Source organism: Scomber scombrus, chromosome 8 (genome assembly GCF_963691925.1).
Source record: "Scomber scombrus chromosome 8, fScoSco1.1, whole genome shotgun sequence".
Classification (NCBI taxonomy): Eukaryota; Metazoa; Chordata; class Actinopteri; order Scombriformes; family Scombridae; genus Scomber; species Scomber scombrus.
Window position 1 is genome coordinate 10,514,989 of NC_084977.1, and position 24,912 is coordinate 10,539,900.

Consider the following 24,912-nt stretch of genomic DNA (forward strand, 5'->3'; position numbering starts at 1 on the left):
GTGACAGACATATAAAAAGACTCATGGCGACAAAGTCCCAAACATGGTCCATGTTCACTGTCATTACAGCGCTGGCTGTGCAGTTATGTATAGGTAAGTTTATACTTTACATCCTCTACATATTCTTGTGGGACTGTGCGTTATTTTATATTATTTGGTAGTTCAAACTTAGATTGCGGGTCTCGCATGTCCTCTTATATGTGATAACTGTATTTCTTATACTCTGGCAATCTAACCTGATATTACAAATAGAATATACATATAAATTATGTAACAATTTGTGTAAAATTCTTACAAAAATGTAATGATTACATTTTCATATGGATAATGTTTTTATATAACACAGATGTCCAGGTTTACATTTCCTCAGCTGCTCCAAATCCAACACATTTATGACTAGTGTCATACTTGCATTTATATAACTAATTAATCAAATAAGAAGACACTGTAAACATTGTATCGCAGTATATATATAAGTCATCATTTCTGCTTTTAGGTGTGAAACCATGTGTCATCTGGTCCAGCACTGGACCTGTGGTGCAGCGAGGTTCCACTTTCAAGGTGTACTGCACCTTCAACTGCAAGTGCAAGTATTCCATGTGTAGCGACCAACCACCCACACTACAGAGTCACCAAATGTTTAATTATACTACTACATATTTGAATGTGGTGAATATTACAACTGACAGTACACACAGCTGTCTGTGTGACTGTAGTCCTGAACCTTCACCAGACCCCTGTGGAATGGACATCTCAGTTGGATGTGAGTATGACATGAAGGAGGTGAAACCTGCGGTAACAAGATTGTTTGTGCACCAGTGAAGTGGATTTCGAACCATTTTTCTCAATTTATAGAGAAATTCAATGCAAGAGTGATCATACATGACAACATGAGCCATCACCTAATTTAATTTCCATGTCATAATGTTCAATTGAAACTCATGAAGAGCAAGCAGCTGATCTAAATGGTTTAGTTGCTTGAAAAGCTCTGCAGAATGTTTTACATTGTGTGATGTTTCAGGAAGATAATTTAATTTCTTATGATCTGACTAATTCTTCAGGCTGCAAGAGCTGTAAAAAAAGACATGGCTGGGTCTGCTGTCACTTTTATATTTACACCCTTCACATGTTGAAGACGGAGTGCAGCTAAGTGTCAAAGCCAACTGTGAAAAGTCACTTATTGTAACCATAGAGCTGTGCCTAATTTAGGAGTAAAAACAAACATGTTTTTTTGACACATACCATGTGCCAGCCCCCTATACGGAACTTGTGCACAAGATTATCTGTACAAAGTCTATAATATGACACATTAAGCATTTGAAGAAGATGGAATCTGTTCATGCAAAGAATAAGACAATGTACATTTTATGGATCAGTACTCACCTTTACTTACAGAATATTTGGGTTTATTTAGGATACAAACATCCCTACTTCCTAATTGATATTCTTACTGTGTTAGAATGAGACCTCCTGTGCAAGTCATGAGTTAGTGCAATTAAAACATGAGTAAAAACTGATATATTTACGAGTTTTCTAATAAATATTCCATTCTTCTTTGTCCTTCAGATCTACCAGATCGCCCTAAAAACATTTCATGCTTAAAAAACGTTCTTAATAATGGAAGTGGACTTGTGAATTGCACTTGGAACAGTGGACGGCATACTTATCTTAGGACTACTGCAGAACTGAGGTGAGTTTGAAAACCTTTAGACGTCACCAAAACATGCAATTTACACCATACTTTTCTCAGCAAGCAGCAGCAATGTCAGCTTTATAGTTTATTGTGACATTGCTTATATCTCCTGTCAAATGAAACCTGGCTTTGTGTGTTTCAGGGTGACAACTGTATCTGAAAACCACACAGGTAGACCACTGTCCTACAAAGCCTCCAGCAAGGGAACTGATTTTCCATCAGCTAGTTTCAGTGTGGACAGCTCAGTCCAGAACATCTCTGTGGAGATCCACGCCCACAATGCGCTGGGTACTGCTGTGTCTGCCTCCATCAACTACTCTCTCAGTGACATTGGTAAGACCTGTAGGAATTGTCCAGGTCCAAGGACTTCTGTTTGTGTGTTGCATGTGTGAAGACAATTTTAGGGTCTTTGTAAGTTGTTGTGACTGGTATTTTAAAACCAGCTCTGTTGTGAAGTTTGTCCTGCGCTTATAAAGTAACCTTAACGTTCATGATGTTCCTTCCCACTAATCTGTGATGACATCATTCAATGGTTAGTAATGATGCAGTTGGATCCTTTTTCATCAAAAGAAGTCACACATAACCTTTGTTTTTAATTCATCTAATCATGCTTTTGACTGTGTCGATCTGTGCAGTGATACCATCAACTCCTGTTCTCGGTCAACCGGAGTGCTCTTCCAGGCAGTGTGTCATCAAAGTAGAGCAATCTGTGAAGACACCACACCTGGAGATCCAATACAGAACAGAACAACAGACATGGACAACTAATCCAGACTCAGTAAGACGTTTCAACTCAGACTGGTTCTGATTTCTAAACTTTGGGGACTTTCAGTGTGATATTGCAGACAGTTACATAAAACCTTTCAGCACATAAGGTACTGGATGATCAGACCACACTGTGCTGCTGATTCAAAGCCAAATGCAGATATGAGTGTCAGCATGCTTAACATGTCTCAAAAAAAATCATAACCTTTCATGTTTCATCATGCATACTTACAGTGGGATCACAAATGCCAAATTACTGCAGGAAAACATATGATGAAAAATAGATGTTTTGTGGTTTACAGGAAATGCAGTTCCAGTCCATCTCCTCCCTGGAGCCCTACAGGTTGTATCACTTCAGAGCCAGATCCAGATTCAGCTCCGGCCTGTGGAGTCAGTGGAGTGCAAACGTTTCAAGCTGGACTCAAGAGGAGGGTGAGCAAATGTGCATTTAGTCTGCTGCTCCTGAAGAGTGTTCAGAGCTCCACCTTGAAGTATTTTTGTACTTCCTGAGTGAGAGCACCACTGACACTGTCTGCATACTCGCTGCAGAAGAACACATCTGAATGATCTGAGTATTTACAGTATCTCTGTGGCACACTATCTATGCTCGCTATCAGATTATGCAGTAATATTGCCTTTCCTTTGTGTTTTTTGGGGTAGTTATCAGATCACCACTGACTGACTGCCGGATACATATAAGCCGCTGAAACAGGCCTGATTGGGTTTTGTGCATACAGTGTCATATCAAACCAGTCTGATATGACACAGTATGCATAGTAGATTGCACTGATACATGAGTAAAATCTAGCAGCTAGCTGTTTTATTTATCAATGCAACACTGAGTCAGTGTGAGGTGCTGTGCAGTGGTTAAGAAGACAGTGATGCTTCATGGGAGATATGGCTGTGTATATGTTATACTGATGGTGTGAAGATATGCACATCTCTCTGTAAATATGTAAGCTATGAATGTGCAGCAGTGACAGATCACTTCACTTTCCACTGATAGTCAGCAGCAGTAGTAGCAGCAGAGGTCAGAGAAGTAGTTGAAGAGGCAGGTTTGGTGAACGTAACATATTTTATTTGAGCATGTAGCATGTTTGTCTATCTTCCTCATTTTCCTGGATAAGCAGATCACGTCAAGTGATTATGAAGCATTTTAATCAGGCTTTAAACTACAGTAGCACCGGTTCTTTGCCAGGAAAGTCTGAAAATCAACTAACAGTGGTTTGAAGCATGCTTGGGAAAATAAATATATCACCACATCCCCTTGGTAGCTGTTTTGCAGCTTTACAATCATATCACACAATCTTCCTCAGTGTATGGAGTTTACGCAGCTCTCAGTGTTTCATTGTAGATTTTCTAGTTCTTCTGAGCTCTTTAAGGACTTCCAGTCCAGGTTTCAAGTTCATTTTTGATCATGGAAATAGCAGTTGACAAAACCTCACCCATTAGTACAGTAGGTCCTCTTATAGTAGTAGCTGTTCTGGAGCTATTATACTATTGTAGCACATGTTCAATAAATAATTGGTTGCCTTTTTGGGAATGTCGTAATATTCCTGGATTGTCTATAAAAGATAACATAAAACCCAAAAGACTAAAAATAATTTTACATAAGCAACATTTGTTTCTTGTGTTAGAAGGATTGCAGTTAAGCAGCTGACTTTTAAATCCCAGTTACCCAACAGCACTTGAACTCACCAATAGGGAAGCATTGCTGACAGTCTCTGCATGCATTGCTATGAGCCTTTAAAGTAACTTTGATAATCAAAAGACAACTGGATGTCAATTGTGATGGACATTATCTTATTCAGCCTTTAAGTATTTCTAATTTAATTTTCATTCTTTAAGAGATTCAACTCCTGACTAAAAGGTGAGAGGTCAGTATGAAAGATTGCTTAGTTCTTTGGTAAATGGTTTGCATTCATTCAAATATCACTGACATGTAATCACAAAACCCCCAGTGTGGTTTTTTAACCTCATACACATACATATTTCACCACTCAGCTCGCCAGGCTGATGCAGCAGTGCGCACATCTCAGAACTTCTTGGGTGGGGCGACATTTACGACCCTTATGTGTTATCACTTCTTACATACACTACTGTGGCCTGTGATGTGTCAGAGTTACCCCCTTCTTAATGGCACAGATACTTATCAAGCACAGATGTCAGGGAAAAACTTTCACTCATTTACTTCAATGAAGAGCATCCATCTGCACTTTAGCCACAATTATCATGTAGATTAACAGTAAAACACTGGCTGCAGAGATGTCAGTGGTTTACTGTTACTTTTACAGTTCTGTAATAACGTTACTGTAATAATACCATGAACTAAATTACAGTACATTGCTGTATTTTCTTGATGCTACAGCATTACCATTTTCTCGACAATTTGCTTGTTGTAAACGTTGTGTACAATTTACTTCTGTCATAACATCAGGTACTAAAACACAGTATAGTGCTGTATATTATGGAATTTACAGTATACTAGTGGCAGCAGGGTATGTGTCTTTACTGGATTTTGCTCATTTAAAAGAAACATTTAATGTACTTTGAATCAGATGTGGATTTACACATCACTTCAGAGAGTTGGAGGTTTCTTGGAAATGCTACTCATTGCTGTCAGACTTGGACATTAAACATTGGATGTTTGTCTACTGATATCAAAACTTAACATCAAGGTTTAGTTCGAGTCATTATGAATAACGTGTAAGAAATTTCAGTGTAAACTATTTACTGACTTTACTCCATTAAAAAAATACAAATCGGTAATCTGTAATGTAAAAAACTGTAAATATCAACCTTTTCACACACTATTTTACACTTGCAGTCAAGTGATAGAGTTCTGTTGTTTTATAGCTCCTGCCAAAGAGTTGGACGTGTGGTATGCTGAATCTGCCTCTGACTCTAATTCCCTGAAAGTTTATTGGAAGGTGAGTTTTAAAAGTAATTTTTTCTTAGTTTCAATTCTGCACTGTTTCATCAGCTTTAGTTTTGTGTTTTCCATGTGTTCCCACTCCCCTTTCTCGCTCTGAGTCTGTGTGTGCTTGCAGTGTTGTAGCCATAGTAACACTTTTTAATCACCTGCTTCTCTGCTATGTGCTGCACAAACTAAAGGTCAAGCCTTGACCACCTCCGAGGTTTAACAACAACTTAACAACTCACACACCCACACACACTGTTTCACAGTCGCACATCCCTAACCCTCGACCGCATACACACAGACCTTCAGTCATTTAACGTCACATTAAAACAGCAAGAGATAAGTGAAACCTGACGGCAGACGCCGCAGTTTCAGTTTACAAGAAAAGAGGAGCTGAACAGAAATGAGGCGTCTTACACACACTGTTTTTGCAGTGTGTTGATTTCGAACATCCATTAAGGACAGCCAAATCCCAGGCTCATGTAAAAACACCATGCCGCTCAAATATGCTGTTTCTTTCTCCTCAACTCTGCATTGTTCAATAACCAACTAAAGCAGATATACATTGTTGAAGTCAATGATTTACTTTTAAACATTTCTCTGACGGCAGGACACTGACATCTCCATCGCTAGAGGGAAGATCTTAGAGTACATAGTCAGCGTTAACAACTCTAAATCGATCTTCATCACTAACATGACTGCACAAGACAGAAATTGTGTAGTGCAATCCTGTCCCAACTGTGAAGTGACAGTGTGCGCTCGCAACTCTAAAGGACTCTCCCCTCCTGCAAGAATTACAACCTGCCGCATGAGAGGTAACTTTTTTTAAAAAGCCGCTTTGAATTTGCATATGATTCTGTCTTGTAAAGGATAAGCAAGTGTTCAGGTGTTCATACTGTACACTTTTTTTTTCTATAGCGGAGCCCCCTCAGGATGTGCAAGTCATGACTAACAACCACAGTGTCACCATCTCCTGGAGCAAGCCTGAAACTGCACTTCTGCCAGCTGCGTATGTGGTGGAGTGGTACCCAGAGGGCCACAAGCTGGAAGAGCTTAGATGGGACAAACTGAGCAGGAATGACTACCATGCTGTCATTACAGGTGTGACATGTGGAGTTACAGTAAATATAGGTGAAATAAGACCAAAAAAAGAGGAAATCAGTAATCAAACCAGCCATTCACTATAGACTGGTTGTGGTGGTGACGTTCCCTTTTTTTAAGGTCTCTGTTGACAGCCACATTTATTTTTTCTTATATGTTTCATTATGCAGGTGTTAACCCATTTGAATGCTACGAGGGAGCTGTGTATGTTTTGTATAATGACCGCTCTATGATTAGGACCAGGTTTACAGGTGTCTACACTATGGAGTCAGGTAATATCTATTGATGATAGTTTATAATTTCATTGATTTACCAAACAAATTGAAGCAACAGAGTTAGTAACAGCAGTGTTTTTTGGGGTGGGTTTGCTTGGTGTTTGCAGCCCCAGTATCTGGTCCATCTGTCAAGGAGACGGTTGAGGGAGACACAGTAAAAGTGACCTGGACAGAGCTTCCCAGGGGTCAGCGTGGGGGTTGTATCACCGAGTATACCATCTATTTAGAAAACAGCAGCGGACGCCAGGAGACTTGTAAGTACAGTTATAATTATGTATGAATTTTTTATTTTTTTATTTGACTGGTCTCTCACACATTGGATTACATGACAAACAACATATAAAACAAGTTTCAGCAATTGACATCCATGTTCCAAAGAAAAATGAGTTTCCAAATGTAAGACAGCACATCTCAGTTGGACACACAGGAATCGTTTCCTGTTAGGCAGATGAAATTTCATATAATCTTCCATGCTAAACCATATTTTCTAAATTTTGGCTTATTCAAAATCTCACTAGCCCATTTTTGTTTTAACAGATGGAAAAAAAAATCTGTAATTGAGCCAAGATTAACTTGTATGTTTCCTTGCACCCTACTGTTTTAAATAGTGTGCTTGTACTCTGCATGTCTCTGTATCTTTCATACCCATCAGGCACTTGTACATTGTTTGTAGCGTATATTCTTGGTACAGTCACAAGAGTAACTTCAGTAAACGTGGCTCCTCTGCTGTTTTTTTTTTTTTTTTTGCATTTCTATTCCAGACAAAACATCAGAAAATAAAAGAAAATACATCATCGAAAGCCTGTCTCCATCTGGATACAGCCTTTGGATGACTGCTTCGACTGCTAAAGGAGAGGGCCCTGCAGGTCAAAAGGTCAAGATCTTCATCCAGCGTAAGCAGCTTTATGTGTTTCTTGAACATTGGATCAAACTTGCTCTGCTGGTAATATTTGTTTCACATGAACTCTCAGCTATGATAGAGTTGACTGAGTTTACAATAACTCAATAATACTGTTGCTTCAGGAGAATAGACTGCATAGCTGCATAGTCATGCTTTTCCTCTTTGTCCGATATATAATCAAAGGTTTCACCGTGACAGCTGTTGCTACTGTCTGATGACAGATATTATTCCTGCGTATGTCTGACATCTTGTCCATGTTTTATTGTTGCTGCTGCAGAAGACAACCAACTGCACCTCATACTGGTGTGTGCGGTCGTCTTCATCACCATGGTGTTTCTGCTGTGTCTGTGCCAGAGTTCGGCAGTAAAGCAGAGGTACAGTATGTGACCAAGAACTGTGTGGATTTATGAGTTAAAGCAACTAACAAGCTCACAAGTATCTTTATATCACTTACAGTTGTGCTTAAAACACACAACATAGTCAGTGAAATGATGCAACAATAAAAATTAAAAAAAATGCCATGTTGTTAAGCAGTTCTCCCCATTCCCCCCTCAGGTTCTGGGTGTATTTCCAGTGCCTCATGCTCGATGTTGTGCCAGATCCTGCAAACAGCAAATGGGCAAAAGAGTGCACCCAAGTGAAGGTATTTATGTAAAAGTGCATGAAATACTAAGGACTGTACTGCAGCTCATTGTTCCTCATTTTGAGCATGTTTCTCCCTCCCCAACAGGGCAAGATGAACCTCCCACTCCAGCTGAGTGACTCGAGTTTCACCGAGGAGGATGAGCCAATCCTCGTGGATGTTGAGGAGCTGCCAAAGCAGATCTGTGACATCTCCGCACCTACAAATGTCTCCTCACAGCTCCCCGAGACCCAACCGGCCACCCTGCTGTACCCTCTGACCACGTACATCAAGAGCTTCTCCCATGACTCGGACAGCTCAGACCAGACACACACCTCTTTGGAAACAAACACGACGATCGACTATATCTCATCACACGGACTGGGAAACATGGACGAGGAAGATCAGGAGGAGGAGGAGAAGATGGAGGAGGAGGAAGAGTTTGTTGAAGTGCTTGGTTTCTTGCCCAGTCACAATGCTTTCATGGAGCCACTGATGTTTGGAGGGAAGTTGACTCTCGATGCGGTCAAAATCGACTGCAGCAGCTTCTTTGAGAACAGTTAGCGTTAACCTGAAACCAGAACTCTTTGGTGAGATGAGGTTCGGGGAAAAAATTTTTTTAAGAGGAAGAGAACTTCAAAATGAAAAAACAGTGGATGATTGCATGACTGGAGGTGGGAATTGGATGTGCAAACATTTCTGAATAACCAGCTTATCCACTGAGAGATTGGAGAAAAAAAATTGCTCTTTTTTTTCTGCTTGGCTCTAAGTTTTTGGATCAGGTGCCTAGCTGGGACACAAATCAACTACTTTGTACATTGAGGCTCAGAACTATAACAAAGACAGCTCTCTTGCTGTGGTCTTGAAAAGTGTTATGACTGAAAATGTACTTTTTTAAATTTTTATTCCTTGCATTACCATTGTCTTCTCTTCAGAACAACATTGGACACACTAATACTGTGACCAAAAATAAGCACAGTACAAGCTGCAGGTAGAGTATATCAGATGAACTGAGGTATTTGGATATGGTCTCATCCTGAAGCTGACAGTATCAATAAGCCTTTTTCACAGCAGACATTTTGACTTGTCAAAGTAGGAAAAATACAGGAGTAATAACATTTACAATGGCTGTTCCACAGTCAATTGTCCCAGGAAATGATCCAGCATGCACACCACCACAACCCTGAAAGTGAAGCAGCTAAATGGAATACAGCTGTTTTTAATGTTTATTTACATCTGTGCTTTACCAACTGTGACGGGTCAAAATGTCTCAGAGAAAAAAGCCAGTCCAAAATGCATACTCTACTGTAGCATCGCATTGTTTTCCATCATGTATATTGCCTGTGACTTTAGATACATCTACTACCTCAATCTCAGCTAAGCAAAAAAAGAGTTTCATTTGTTGGTGAAGTGCATACAACTGCTGCATGGTGAGATTATGTGCCAATATTTTGCTAAAAATTATCACTCAACTGCATTTAAAAATATATAAATTAAAGAGTATTTGCATTTTCATCAGCAGGCTGGAAACTTAATCATTTCTTGAGTTTATAACTATTTTGAGCAGCAGTCTATCAATGTCTTTATTTAGGGATTAATTTAGCTCATATAGCAATTTCTGATTTATTTAATTATGGTACCTTATTGGGAGATTTGATTCAATTTTCATGTGCAAATAAACAAGTGATTTTATTGTCTACACATGAAAGCACCAACATCTGCATGCATTTAGATGTGTTTTTTGTGTCTTGTCTTTCCTTTCTATGGACTACTTGTATGAAACAGCAAACTGATCGGTTTTGTTGGTGTTGGCATTAGGTGAGGCTCAGGCACGTCTAAGCTGTGACATCTTGTAAAACCAGTTTAACAACCTCAGGTGGGAGATGACCGCTTGACAAACTTGCATAACATGTTTTTTCCAGTAAAGACTTTTGTATGAATGCTCGCAGGCGGGGTAAAAAGAGTGACAATGCAAAAGATTTATCGACCATCTTTATTTACCGACAGAGGTCTCTAATAGCAGGGCTAGAATTCACACATTTGTAGAGCACGTCAGTTGTTCCACACAATGAACGACTGTATTTCTTTCAGAGTGATTATGCAGTGGTGCCACTGTGGAAGCTACAGGGCAAGTCAACAGTGGAGGAAAAATATCAGCACAGAACAGACTGCAGAAACAAACTGAAGCTGGGCTAAGTTTACATCTGTGTAAGGATGCTCGAGTGGAGTGTGTTAACAGTCGGAGAAGGTCTGAGGGCGTTCCGGGGACTACTGCCACATCTCTACCGAGTAAAGACACTTGCTCTCCGTATCACTCTTTAAAAATAAAAACAAAGGCATTAATTGACTTGCACATGGCTAATATCAAAGATGAAATGGGCGGGGAGGAAGAGACAAGACTGAGTAGCACCCTAAATATAAGAAAATCAGTACACAGGGAATAACTTCCAACTTCAAATTAATCCACTTGACAAAAGTCTCAGGATCGATGCTAATTTAGGATCGTTATCGCCTTGTGTTCCTCCAAAAATGACCTAATGTTCCTCCTTTAGAACATTTCAGTACAAAATAACCTTAATACGGATTTAAGCGCCATTTCATCAATGCATTCAAATGTAGGCGGCATCACTCGATCAAAAGATCAAGCCATGTCCTTATTTGCACCATGTGAAATACAGTCTCTGAAAGAATTTATGAAAATAGTTCAGATTTACAGGCCGAAGATCATAGAAGAATAGACCTCCTGTATAAAATATAAAACAATACCCCAGTGCTAAAGAAAAAGAAAATCCTTAAATCTCAATGAATGAAGCTGTAACTTCATCAGAAATACCTGGTGTGGCAGAGCTTGAGCTTGGGTTGGAGCTCCACAGTGCCTATTTTAAAGCGAGCAAGCAATGGCACACACCAAGCTAAAATACTCCTTATGCTTACATTTCGAAATGCATATTTTCAAGCAGCAATTACAAAAATTTATCAATGGACAATGCATAACCTCTGAAAAAAATACTGTATGAAAACATCCCTGCTACTTTGTTTCCAAGTACAAAACCTCTACCAATAAGTTGCTCCAGAGTAGCAAGAAGTCCTTTTCTTTTTTTGTTTTTTTTTGTTAATTTCTGTTTTTTTTCCATCTTCATTTTGTTTTTATTTCGGTAAAACTCAGTCCTCACATTGAGTGCCATAGTTAATGACAGTCTTCTCCATCATTTTACTTTGCTGAAGGATCCAGGAACATGCAAGCCTCGTAGTGGAGGTGCTCAGGAGGCTCCTGTAGGCCTGAGGGGCAGAAGCCTCTGCTTAAGCCAGGGCTGGGAAGGCCTCTGGGTCATCCACGTTGGGCACAGACGCAGATGACTGTGAAGAAAAGGAATCATCAAGTTAGAAAATGAACATTTTTAAGATGTATCGTAGCTCACATGAGAAGCAAACTTTTGACTAGTTTGATTGAAATGTAACAAAGAACAGTTTAATCTCATAAAAGACGAGCTACCTTGTCAGTCCTTGGTGCACGGACCGGCCTGGGGGCTTCACTGCGGCTTTCGCCACCAGCGCTGCCGCCACGCCCGCGACCGCCCCGGCCGCCACGTGGTCCACCGCGTCCGCGGCCTGGACGGCCCAGGTCTCCGAAGTTGATCTCCAGCTGGGACGTAATGTCGTTGGCTGGCTTCCGGAAGTGGTGCTCATCGTCCAACTAAATTGAGGAAAAGGGAGGAATGGGTTGATTAGTATTTCTTCGCATCTTGAAGCTTTGGCGTACGATTGTTCGCTCACATGTATGATTTGAGTTTAGATGTTGTATGGGAGGTTTTACCTTGGGCTCCTCAGGCTCAGGCTCAATCAGATCGCCTTTTTTGTCCTGGGTTGGAGAAAATGATAAACATTAAGAAAACATACTGAGGTGACCTCTTATCCCTGCATTTCAAGGTTTTTACTAAGTATATTGCATCAGTCAACCTAAGTTACACTGATACGTGGCAACCACTGTGGTTGAACTGCAGAGTTTGACGGCAGTCTTTGGGGAACTTTTGCTTTCATTTTTCCAGCTAACTCTGACAGTGACGCATGTGTTAACAGGGTGTTATTAACAGGAAATTGATCCACCACTTGTAAAAGATTGTTGATCTACATTGACATGACAGCCTGACTTGAAACCCCTTAAACATTTGAATGAAAATATGACAAAGTGACTGATGCTCTAACTGCCTTCAGGGGATCAAGTAATAAAACTTTCTACTTGCTGCAATTTTCTTAAATTATATCATCAGTAAAAGTAAATGTTCAACATTAACCTGTTCAGAAAAAGCAGACTTACCTCTGCCTTGGACTTGTGCAACACAAATCCTTTGTTCCAATCAGCTCCCTCGTTGGCCTTGCGGATGTTGAACTCCACCTTGGCCCGCTCCTTGTCCTGCATGGCCTTCCATTCATCCAGAGTCATCTCCTTGGGGCCTTCTTCCTTTACTTCCTCTACCTCATTCTCCCTTCAACAAACACAAAGACACAGCGCCAGTGTTAGCAGCACAAATATCACTGTTAATATAAATCTGGGTTCGTTTGCCGTGTTCTTGGTCATAAAATCTCATTTGTTTGGGCTAAATTTGAATGTTGAGGGATACAAAAATTCTACGTTAGGCATTTTTCCATAATTACAGTTAAACCTAAATCTCTTAGTCAAGACTCCGAAAGACAAAAACACAAGAACTTACTTGTTCTCAGAGTCAGCAGGTGGATGCTCCTCTCCCTCAGGGTTCTCCTCAGTGACGTTAGATTGGTCAAGTTCGCTATGAAGGGAAAAAAAACAATTAAAAGACCGTTATTACCAATATTATCAACATACAGCAAGACGTAAAGCTGGGAACTGAGAACCAGAAAATCTTTTAGAAATATAAACCGATTCCTGGAAGTTATGTTTGGTCCATGCTGTCGTCTGCATTGCTGGTGTTGACGCATGTTTAGGGTTCACAAAATGGCCGACTACAGCTTGCAGTTAAATTACAGAGGAAAGCAGTGACATCACTGTACAGATATACATTCATAGTCATGACGGAGAAACCGCTAATAATGTACAAAAAATGGCCTGACTACACTTCTCATTATTTTACTTTTTAACCTGTTGAACAACACCTGTGGGACACTTTAGCTTCGGTAACTTTGTTTCAGGATCACTTTTACTCATTCTGACTTTTACACTGTTAAAATATTTAGTTATTAATGGGACCATGGTGATTTCTGGTAAGAGGTTAACTCAGTTCCTTACAGACACCTAACCACAACAGTAGTCCTGTTTTAGAGACATGTTGCTTCACCTTCCTGATCATTTCTGAGCCTGTAGTTTGTGCTGGTGTGCCATAGCATTGGTTTTTTAAATATTTTGTCCACCTCACTTATAAGAATGACACTGATAAGTCTTTATAACAAACAAATTAACATGTTTCTAAAACTTCCTGTTGTAACCTTCATGAAGGTAGAATTGATTGCTAAGCTGCACTCTCAGACTTTATTAGCTTTAACTTGTTGTTCCTAATAAACAGGATTCTGATTGGATTTTGACTTTTCTTAGTTAAATAATTTACCACCACGATACGGTATGATTTAGAACTGATGTGCAAAATCAGACAATGTCTTATTTTTCTTTTTAGAACAATGCAGATAAGACAAAAGTGGAGTGTAACACTCAACAAGTCTCCAAATGGATCTTAACCAAAGACATTAGATTTACATTAATTGAAACCACTGAGCTATAAATGCACTCCAGAACTAATCCTAATGCTGCCCAGGCCCACCAAGACCCAACTATGCTTTGCATCTATGAAGGAGACCACAGTTGCCTTGCAGAATATAAAACAAAATACTTTAATACAAGGAAACACCTTTTATATTTCATAATTGTATTTTCAGTTTAATAAAATGTGTTCCGTAACTCTCCCAACATGCAAAGTTTGTCATGCTGCATACAAATGAACTTACTTGAGTTCATCCTTGACGGTGCCCCAGTTGTGAGATCCGCTTCCGCCACGCTTCTCCTCGCCTTTTAGACTACTGAAACAACATTTGCTTTAGCCAGGATCTCAACACATGCAATAAATGAGCACACGGGTCTTAATTAGACCCCATGTTAATGATATATTTTTAATATACTACATAAAAACTGAAACGGAGTACTTACGATCGGTCGCTGCCACTGTGTCTGTCAAATTCACGCTTTCCTCTGGAATCAAAGCCATCGCTGCGGCCCATGCCGCGGCCCCTGCCTCCGCGAGCTCCCCTGGGTCCGCCGCGGCCTCTCATCGGCCTATCACCAATAGGCCTGAGGAGGAGGACAAAGAACACCATCAATGTGAAAGTCTAAGCCACCTACAGGCTGTAATTAATAAACTATTTCTAATTAATAAACTTCTTAAACGTTTTCTTTTAAAGAGACAAAGACAGAAATAGTTAAAGGACGACTACATTCATATGTTTTAAATTCTTTAAATTACAAACTCTCCAGTAAGAAGACATTAGCTCAAGTTGACTAATGTTTATTAGTCTTGGTCACACTTTGAACATTTCTTACAACAAAACAAGAATGTACATTTTCAAAGTAAACTAGTGAGACAGAGAGCTGCCTACATCAGTTTGGGCCACATATGAACCCTTATCACCAGCAAAACCTTTAACCGTTACTGTTCCCAACCCCACCCTTTAGCCTAGATAGAACGCTGAAGAAAACCCCCCCCAAAAAAACTAATAGTGATTTGTTCTCTTTGCTTTCATGTGGGTGTTGTTATTAAAAATGTCTGCTGACTGGACACTGAACTCACTTCTCCACTGAGAATTCGCCTCCCTCTGGTTTCTCACCACCTTCACCAGCAGGCCTCTCGAAGCGGCGAGGGGGCCGCCTGTCCACAGGCCGTCTGTCTGTGGGGGGGCGCCCCTCACCCTGGCCGCCCTGGGGTCTGAAGCCTTCGCCCTCCGGCTTGCGGCCCATTCTCCTCATGCCGGCACCTAGGGGTGATCACAACAGGAGGATTAGTGGACCAATAGCATTGATAGATCAGGACCCACTGCTGAGCCCCAGACAAGAGAAATGAGAGGAGGTGATTGTTCTTTTGAAATGGAGCAAATACTCCAATTAATGTGCTGAATTAAAAAACTAAGGCAGCTGGTAGGATTGGTTTATCAAATAATTATTGGATACGACATAATACCATGATTAAAAAGTTGAAAGAATTAAATGTGATGGAAATGGCATTTTAAAATTGGTGAATTGAACTTAGAGAGATGGGTATTAATCAGAATGATCACTCTTTAGTTCCTCCTCTGACTGAGAGGAGCGCCGATTCAGTTAAATGACCCGGTCACTCGGTGGCTGGAATTAACAGCCTTTAACCCTACCCAGCACATGGTTGACAGCCAGTGGCCCAGTGTGACACAAGTCCCACCCTTTGCATAAATCACCAGCTACCAAAATAGACACCCCTCCACCACAACTACAGCAGCTGGGCGGCACCACAGTGACGCACCTGTCTCATCTTCTCTCGGTGAACAGATATGAGCACACTTTGGCAGGCTGACGCTCTGATAATGGCCAACTAACGGCCTGTGAGTAATATCCCTCCCCTCAAGAGTCAATTCCTGACTCTGGATGCTTCACTTCTGCACATAATAAATGTTTAAAGTGTTTAAAAAACGATGTAAAAGACAAAATATTAATTTTAAGTCACTTTTGGGTTGTTTTTTTTTTTAACAGACTTACTTATCAACTGAAATAAAGACCTACATAAGTACTACCTGGTAAACGCAGATATGGGAGCTAAACGCTCTGAGGCAGGTTGACTGCATGCACTAGGCACCAATAGGAAGTGGCAGTTGGAGACTGTGCTTTAACACGCCCCACACTACAACCACGAGGTTCATCACCATGAGAGCGAAGCTCCGCACGTCTGATGACAAAACCCCCCAAAAACCAACGTGCACCCCCACGATCCACCTAGCACGTTTTTGCTGCTTAAATGTGTCGTATTTCACATGGCCGCTCTGCTCTTATTTTACATTATATAACACGATTTTTTTTGTTTTTAAGTATGCAGTGATAACCTGCTTACGGCCTATATATAGCGCTGCTGTTAAATAAAGTGAGCTGTACTGGATGTCACGACTGGACTGAAGTAACATTAAAACAGTTGACCGCGGCTTTATCTATGAGGGCGAGTTGAGCCTGTTCAACAAGGCCGAGAGGAGGGGGGAGATCAGCCAAAACAAGTTGGCCTGCAAACTGTTTATCGGTGAATAGCTGGAGCTGCTCCCCTCATACAGAAATACACTTTAGTATAAATGTCATTGTTCCCGCGGCTGACAGCCCGGAGGAACACAAAGCAGCCATGCGGACCTCATGTCAGGCGGCTTATGAAGCTGCTGAGCTACTACAGCAAGCCACTTAGCCTGTTAGCGCTAATCTCCTGATGCACTTTAACTCACAAAAATGACAAAATATGTTTTACCATCTTTCTTAAGTGGGGCGGGCGCCTGGGTGTCTTCCCTCTTGTCGGTCAGCGGGGTCTTTCTGTCTTTCTGGGACTCCTTTCTGGGCTGTTTGGCAGCCTGAGCTGCAGTCTTGGCGGCACCAGGAGCGAGAGCCTCCTTCTTCTTCTTCTCTTCAGCTTGCTTCAGCTGCTCAAACGGATCCGACTCATCGTCAAATAATTGGTCGAACCGATTGGTTATGGCACAGCCAAAACCTTCTTGCATTTGTCCGGGCATGATGGCGCCCCTTCAGCAGGATTTTCCTCCGATTCTACGAGGCTTGGTGCGAACACTTCGCTAGATGAAGCCACAAGATGGCTGGGAAAAGGACCTTCTTCTCTTCCGGCGCGGTAGACATCCGGGACCTGGGAGTAGGCGCGGGTGGGGCGTGTAGTTCTTTTAGCACGAGGAGCAATGTGTTTAGATACGGGGCAGACCGATATAGAACTACACTACCCATAATGCAAGTTTCGCTAGTGTTGCTAGCCTCTGTTGAGCAAAAGCATGGGCGATTTCATACGCACGCTTGTTTTGACTCCTCAGAAAAACCTCCTTAGACCTTCAAACTGCCGTCCACCACGCTGGATCCGTTTTCTAACTATTAAACAGCATTATTGTGTAATCTCGGTCATATATACTGTCATAATACCTGTGTAAACGTGTAAAGAAGACAGCAGGTGCAGCAGTTAGTTAAACTTGCATGACACTATGGAGTTAAAAAGCAGGATGTGGACTCAGTTTAGCATTTTGGCACTAATTGAACTGTATTTCTTTATATATTATGTATTAAAAAAGATCTTTAAAATCAAAAAACGATAATTTACTAATTGATCCTTTATCTAACCAGCTACAAAAGATTAGAAGCTGCATGGTCAGCAGGGCAGCATGAACACTGTCACAACAATACAAACAACATGAAAAGACAAATTCAACTCTTGCACACTACAGATAAGTGAACACAACATCCAGATTAATATACCATCCAAGATTATGGACAAAATCCTTACAAATACTGACACATTTACAGTAAAGCACCCTCACGAAATGACAAACAGGGTGTCATATCAGACTAAACTGGTCAAGAAGGATCAGGACAAGTTTTTGGGTCTTAAGTTTCAGCTTTACCCTGCTGAAGTACACTTGAGTTTAGACCTTGAGGTAATAAAACCTGATCCATTCCACAGAAAGTTGGTTCTGTGCACTAACATGGTGAAATAGGGTCAGGAGTTGTAGGGGTTAGAAAGCATCCCCCATTTCCGAGCAGTTCATTTATGCGTACATTTTCTCAAGATTGTGTTTTGTTTCAAGTCTGACGCTAAACGGTTTGGAAGAAGGTTATGTTTTCACCCACATGTGTATGTTTATGCATACGTGGGTCTATTTGTTTATTAGTAGTATATCTAAGACATCTAATGTGGGTGTCCTAATTTCTTCAGGGTCTACAATGCTGAACATGTAATCACAACTTCTTATGAGACCTCTGGGGACTTTTGTTGCCCTTCTGTCATCCGCCCTCGCGTCCTGTCATCTCATTCTCTGCCAAATAAAGGTAAAAATGCCAGAAAAAACCAACCTCTGTTTCAAATCTCCTAAAATGAAGTTGGTTGAAATTCGGTGCAGTGGACATGAGTGGCTATCTTTTGAAGGGTTGAACTGAGTCTGGGCTCTTCAAATTAAGCGATGATTTATGTTACCATCATGTTGCACTCCATTGCAAATCAACTGCATTTCCATAATAGAATTTGCATTTGGTATTTTATCACACAGTAAAACCAATTGAACAGGAAAAATATAATATGTGCCTAAAGGTCACAACTTTGCAAGGAAAATCATTTATGCTGTGAGGAGGTTCATGCTCTGTCTTAGTGGGTATATCCGCTCAACAGTTTTGATCATGAAAGGCTACATAGTGAGACAGACATCTTGATAAGTCTTTACTGCTTCCTTTCATGAATGGTTAAGATACAGTACATGATTGTAGCAGAAGAGGCAATCTTGCTGAAGCTGTACTTTGAGCTGTAACATGATGCTCATACTGACAATGCTGATATTAAGCAGGTAGTCTGTAATATTTAGGCAACCAGTACAGCTGAGGCAGATGCAAATAACATTAGTTTTGCAGGTATTCGGCCATAAAGTAAAGTACAACTTAAACATTTGACTTGATGATTTGTCAAAACTTAAATACATATTGATTATCCTAAAAATACATGGCCCCTGGTAGTTTGTTTATGCAAAATCTGACAAATAATGAACAAAACTGGAACTAAATCCAATCTCAAATGTCTCATTGATTACTGATGATATTTTGGGAGTTGTGGGTGTTTGACCTTATAAGGAAAGTCAAACCTTGCCAGCTGATGTTAGGGATCAAATGTGTGATAGTCAAGGAGACAAATGGATACTTGCAGTCTGGTGAAACGTATACTGTTACACTCACTCACATACAGTAGCCTATATTTATTTTTTGCTTTGTATCATAAATCTAATATAGTGACTCCTATTATGTGTCCTCAGTAAAGTCAAGCAAACATAAACAGAATGAAAAATCTTAACTTATATATAACTTATATATAATAATATATATATAACTTAAAAATACATATAAAAAATGTGAATAAATATTTAGTATTGCTGTTAGTGGCTGTGGAGTATTACAGCTTGTTTTTTTAATGCAGTCCAGAATGGCCCCAATTTAAAGTCCTCAATGTTTCAATTAGGCTAATGAGGCTCACGTTTTTCAGTACTTAGGAGGATTTTAAGGGTCAGCTCATCTTCATCATCTCCATATGACATTTTTGTTCATAAACTAAAATGCACCAGAACTTTTTTTTTTTTTTACTTAATTATTAATATGAGGTTTGATTGCACCAGTGCCTGAAATTTTTGTCCAATGTTCGCAAATTGGCACGATAAAATCAAAGTGTGTTTAATGTATTGTTCCTGCTATTTCTCGTACAGTAGATGTCAGAAAACGACTATTTAATAATTAGAGTGAGGTGGCGACAGAAGCAGTAATTGATTTACTGTTTGTCACCGTCTCTGAACTGAGTGGTCCAACCCACAGGATGATGCCATATACGCCGACAGTCTCTCCTGAACACACTTTGAGAGAACTCAACCTCATATTATTCCTGCGCATCAAAAAGATGACATCTCCAGTCACCAAAGCCATGATAGAGTCCTACGCGCTCATGGTTATGGTCATGGGCACGTTTTTTGTCTATTTCTGTGGAATGGTGTGGGCTTTTTGTAACCCGAAGCTGAGCGGAGCAGAGGAGGAGGAGGAGGCAGAGGAGGAGGAGTGCGGGACTGGGAAACAAGTGGCAGAACACGGGGACCACGGCTTGGTTTGCGCCCCATATCCTCCACCTGAGCAGAATTTCAGGTGCGCCTGTGCACATCCGCCGGCACCACCTTACACCGCAGAGGGGCTCACACAGACCACTTATGTAAACTTCTGGGATGATACTGATAGCCTGCTGTCGGACTGCACTGCATTTTGTCGTGAGGATCATGGAATAAACAACCAGATTGCCGATATACAATGAACTGGATAATGAGTGGACTGAGAACAAGTGGACTGAAGTGGATGAAGGCAAGGATTACTGCTGAACGATCAAAACACGCATAATTCTGGTTGTTTGTCCTTTAACAGACCTTTTATTTATGCCTGAAACATAAAATACAGACAAAAAAAACAGCAAATCAAACTTTAAATGCTCATAGAGTGACTTTGCGACTTGCTCATCCTTGCTGTATATTCAGACTTGCATGTTGCTGTGTCAGGACACTGAGAGGAATGTTAATATTGTGAGTCTGACAGCCAGTGTGCATGATGCTCCCAGGTGACCTTCAAGCCAAAAATAAAACGCTCTCCATGACAGAATTGTGTGATATGCATCAGGATGATCCAGCTCCTGCAGGGCCACTGTAAAGATGTTAGGATTGTTTTTGTTTTTCCTTCAGTTTCTTCCTTACTTCACTTTCTAGTTGCTGCAATTTCTCATACAAAGCATCTGATGTTTCCAAATCAATATCCATCTGGAACATAAAATACAAAACGCACATTAACAATTTTTGCATGACTGTTAAAACAAAATTTCCATGGATAGAATTTAATGCCATACCTTCTGTGGTTGTGTGTAGTTGTTGCCTAGCCCCGATGTTAAGCTGTGGTACTTGGCTTGTGGGTCCAGTGATTCAGGCTTTTGATTAAACAGCCAGAGCTACAAGGCAGAGCAGCATTCATGAATCAATTAGTACTGAACTGAGCAACTGAACTATGGGAATGTGAAATGTTGCTTGACCTACCAGAGATTCAGCTCCATTATAAGGTGTCAGGGTGAAAGTATTGGTGAACACTCTTATCTGTGTGCATGAAAACAAATGCTTTCAGATCCAACAAAGTAGCTCAAATGCTTTTTTAAAATTCTTCTTACACCCAATATAAAGACAACCAAACTGGAAAAATAGGTGTAATACTGTAAGAGTATTACTTACAAGCCAAAAGATAGGCATTAGCAGGATCCAGAGGAATGCTGGGAAGGAGGGCAGGATGTTGAAGGTCAGATTAGTCATCACAAAACCAGGACAGATCACAGATGAGTACAAACCCTAGAAAATGCAATGACAGCAGGCTCCCAGTCATCAACAGCTTAAAGGAAGAACAGTTTACTTCACAAAATGTGGATGATACGCGTGAAGCGTTTCACAGCTGACCTGTTTGTTGTAGTGTGTGTTGAGTGCCAGGCTAAGCAGGTCGGAGGCATATTTGGAGGAGCTGTAGGGCTGCGTGCTTCTCTGGTGCTGTATGTCTTCAAGGCTAAAAGCTGAGCGGTGAGCGTTACTGGAGGAGGTCCAGATCAGCTGTGAGGTCCGGCCTGCCTGACACAGAATGGGTTCCAGCTCCCTGATCTTTCCATAGCACAGAAGGGCACAACAAAGAAGAAAAAAGTGAATCCACAAATGTCTCACAGTTTGTTTTGATGAGAAAAAGGGAAATTATCAGTTACTCTGGAACTCAGCAAGTTAGTTGCATTTTTTGGTCACGCAAGAACCGTTTTTACTACAAAATGACTGAAAAAGATGTAAATATTTTGCTGCAACAATGATGCTATGCCATCTTTTTCCATATATCTTAGAGCACAAACAGATAATACTATAATACTAATAATATTTCTTGGAGAGACCTTAATATAATCAGTAAAATTTTACACTGAAAACTCAATAAAAAGAACAATCTAATTGAAACCCTTTATGTACTTTTTAGACACATTACCAGAAAAGTGTCTATGCTGCCCTGTTTTCCTCTGTAAACTAAATCATGTGATGAATAAGTGTGTTCCTCTGTGATTGAAATGTCATGCAAGTTTTAGAATCAGTCTGCAAACCCAAAGTAAGCTAAATAACCTGACCGTATGGCTAGGACAGTATGCACTGTTAACATTTAATGAGCATCGTTGCTATGTGACACTCAGATCCAGTGTCACCATCAAACAGCCAACAAGAATTGCTCTCTGTGCAGAAACCTGCAGGGAACATGGCTTCGTACTGTATATGTGGACCAAAATGTCAGATAAGTCCAGTGACTCACTAGCACAAAGTGACCGAAGAGGTTGGTTGTGAATATTTCCTGCAGGCCATCATCCGTGATGCCATCGTTCTGTGTCAGAATCCCCTCGCCAGTGGCAAACATGGTGATAATATTGCTGCAATAAAGGCATCATAGAAGTTTGGGCTCTGAGAAAAGCAACACGGGGAATAGATATTTGAAATAAACAATGTTACATAAATGAGACACGTCAAAGTATAAAAAGCTGGCACACTAGACTGTAGCTCCCGAATTTTTTTTATTACTGATTGAAAGAAGCAACGTTTTAAATAACACCATAATAACATCATCACAAACACAAACACAATTTTCCTCTTCCTTTAACCTCTTCCACTTTTTTTGGTATTTAAATCTTTTCCTTTTTAACCTTTGTCAATCTGGTCTTTTAAATGTTTATAAAAAGAAATCTGTACAATCTTGTTTTACTGTGTCTTTATTCTGCTTTTTTGACACAAGTATTCATTCATTTTTGGGACATTAGATGTTTATTGTGGGGGCTGCAAATGTTTTTTGTGACTTTCTTCAAGCTTTGATAATAAGATGATTGTGATCAGGCATCAATTGTTGCCAAAAATTATCTTTATTTGTCTTGCTCTTTGTCATGTTGGTCAGTTTTGTCAAAATGTTGCCATTTTCAGTCAGTGATAAGAAAGATTTAAGGAGCTACAATCCAGTATCCTGACACTTTATTCACTTCATTTCATTTGTTGCCAGCACCTGACCTAAAATCATGGGATGTTCACGCATAATCTATTTGCTGTTAAAGTAAAAAAAAGCCAGCAGTTGTAATAGGCTACTACTCTGTGATTTAAAGGAGCTTCATTTTTCTAACATGCACATCCAGTGTAGAGAAGAAATGCTGCACCATGTGAGCATCTAAAATAAACACTGTACCTGGAGAAGAGGCCTTTGAAAAAAGATTTTACATCGAACTGTGGGTTTGGCATGATGCCTGCATTCAGGTAGAGGTAGTCCAGTCGGTTATATCTGCAGTTGACAAATAAAGTTATAGTTAATCCTCATACAACACATATGACTAACAGGGTCTGAATGTAGGTCTGTCCTCCCACCTGAGTTTGACCTCCTGTGCAGCACTGAGGACTGAAGTGATGCTGCTGGTGTCCATCTGCAGCAGGGCCACCTGAGCTGTGGGATGAGAGTTGAGGAGGGCAGAGCGAGCAGCCTGAGCCCGGCTCATGTTCCTGCAGGCCAGACACAACTGGAGACCCTCTGTGTCCTGCGAGAGGAGACGCTCACAAAGTGCCAGGCCAATACCACTGCAGGAACAGCCACATACTGTACTGTCAATACTATCACTACTGCTGAACAATAAGATTTGTAAAAAATCATCAAAATGATATAGAACAATCTTTGAAGTTTAGTCTTATGTCATGCAACCTTTGTACCCAAAGAAGCCAGACTTCTGTTTATCATAAAAAACAATAAATACAGTTATTACCTATTTGCTCCCGTCACCAAAACCACCTTATTCATCTTTTTAAATCCAAACCAGCAACAAGTTTCGCACAGAAAACACCAAATGTACTGCACTTTTTAAAGCAACAAGCTCTGTGACCGGTCCACGGAGTATTTTCCTTCCCTGTGGAGTCATATTCTTCGCCCCGCCTCCTCATTGTAATTGGTTACTGCAGCAGCACTCAGCCAATCAGATCAGAATCACAGTCAGCTCAGTTTGAAGACAACACACATAAGAGTCAAATATTCAGTAGACATGAATAAAGCAAAGAACTCTCAATGATAGAATTCCCTGTTGGATTTTATTTTTATTTTGTCTATCAATGTACAACTTTTGTTTACACGAATATAAAAACAAAACAAAACATATTTTCACTGAAAAACAAACATTTGATTACAAAGGTGTAATAAAAACAAACAAATCATGAATTTGTTCGGGTGCAATAATGTTTTTACAGCTATACATCGATGTCCAATTCATTTATAACACCAAGAGGATTGTAAATGCCATGAAAATGCTCTTTCATCCAGTGAAAATCACCACGTGCCTCATGTCTATCAGGAATGTGAAATACACAAATTTATTTGCTAAACAATTATGAACTATTTACCTACTTGTGCAGATATTTTTTATAGATCACAAATTAAGGAAATAATACAATGACTTTTACACAAAAGATGAAAATGCAATGCATTAGGGCAAGAGGCATGAGTGTATTTTAGGGAAGATACTATGAATAGGACAAAGACCTACAGCTGAACTGGCTGAAACAGTGGTAGTTATATGCAGGATTATGCTGGAAAAGTAGACAAAATGAAGACTCCAGCATACATTAATAAAAGAAAGTGGAAACTGCTGCTTACTAAAACTCGTAGATGAGTCAATAGTTGTGTTTTTATGATCTAATAGAGTACAATCTACTGTGAAAGTGATTTGTAGCAGTCCATTTTTATACACATGATTTAAGTTGAATATCCCTGTTTCATCTACATTCCTGATTTAAAACACTGTTTACTTTCTCTTTCAACACAGGCAA

At 40.2% G+C, this 24,912-nt stretch overlaps 3 protein-coding genes across 7 annotated transcripts; 1 reads left to right on the forward strand and 2 right to left on the reverse strand.

Annotated features, from left to right (window-relative positions):
• Positions 1 to 10: 10 nt before the first annotated feature.
• Positions 11 to 8,907, forward strand: il12rb2 (interleukin 12 receptor, beta 2a). The gene is made up of 15 exons (XM_062424239.1): positions 11 to 93; positions 497 to 763; positions 1,567 to 1,690; positions 1,836 to 2,026; positions 2,329 to 2,471; positions 2,761 to 2,890; positions 5,315 to 5,388; positions 5,989 to 6,193; positions 6,297 to 6,479; positions 6,650 to 6,751; positions 6,862 to 7,008; positions 7,516 to 7,647; positions 7,933 to 8,029; positions 8,211 to 8,298; positions 8,386 to 8,907. Exons 1-15 carry the CDS (start codon positions 24 to 26, stop codon positions 8,839 to 8,841), a joined length of 2,409 nt encoding a protein of 802 aa, XP_062280223.1. The 5' UTR covers positions 11 to 23; the 3' UTR covers positions 8,842 to 8,907.
• Positions 8,908 to 10,251: 1,344 nt separating this feature from the next.
• On the reverse strand, positions 10,252 to 17,131 carry serbp1a (SERPINE1 mRNA binding protein 1a). Of its 4 annotated transcripts, none has more exons than XM_062423980.1 (9): positions 16,764 to 17,131; positions 15,084 to 15,267; positions 14,447 to 14,587; positions 14,248 to 14,316; positions 12,987 to 13,061; positions 12,593 to 12,764; positions 12,092 to 12,136; positions 11,771 to 11,971; positions 10,252 to 11,634 (listed from the first exon to the last, which is right to left on the reverse strand). In XM_062423980.1, exons 1-9 carry the CDS (start codon positions 17,020 to 17,022, stop codon positions 11,578 to 11,580), a joined length of 1,203 nt encoding a protein of 400 aa, XP_062279964.1. In that variant the 5' UTR covers positions 17,023 to 17,131; the 3' UTR covers positions 10,252 to 11,577. The 4 variants fall into 4 exon arrangements, with proteins under 4 accessions (XP_062279964.1, XP_062279962.1, XP_062279965.1 ...); XM_062423978.1 differs by having other exon boundaries at positions 14,248 to 14,319; XM_062423981.1 differs by having other exon boundaries at positions 12,593 to 12,761; positions 16,764 to 17,130.
• A 3,309-nt stretch (positions 17,132 to 20,440) lies between these two features.
• Positions 20,441 to 23,995, reverse strand: hsd17b7 (hydroxysteroid (17-beta) dehydrogenase 7). Of its 2 annotated transcripts, none has more exons than XM_062424243.1 (9): positions 23,859 to 23,995; positions 23,470 to 23,636; positions 23,294 to 23,386; positions 22,382 to 22,496; positions 21,508 to 21,702; positions 21,289 to 21,402; positions 21,100 to 21,156; positions 20,916 to 21,014; positions 20,441 to 20,829 (listed from the first exon to the last, which is right to left on the reverse strand). In XM_062424243.1, the coding sequence occupies exons 2-9, from the start codon at positions 23,595 to 23,597 to the stop codon at positions 20,728 to 20,730; spliced, it is 903 nt and encodes a 300-aa protein (XP_062280227.1). In that variant the 5' UTR covers positions 23,598 to 23,636; positions 23,859 to 23,995; the 3' UTR covers positions 20,441 to 20,727. The 2 variants fall into 2 exon arrangements, with proteins under 2 accessions (XP_062280227.1, XP_062280226.1); XM_062424242.1 differs by having other exon boundaries at positions 23,470 to 23,676.
• Between the last annotated feature and the right edge of the window lie 917 nt (positions 23,996 to 24,912).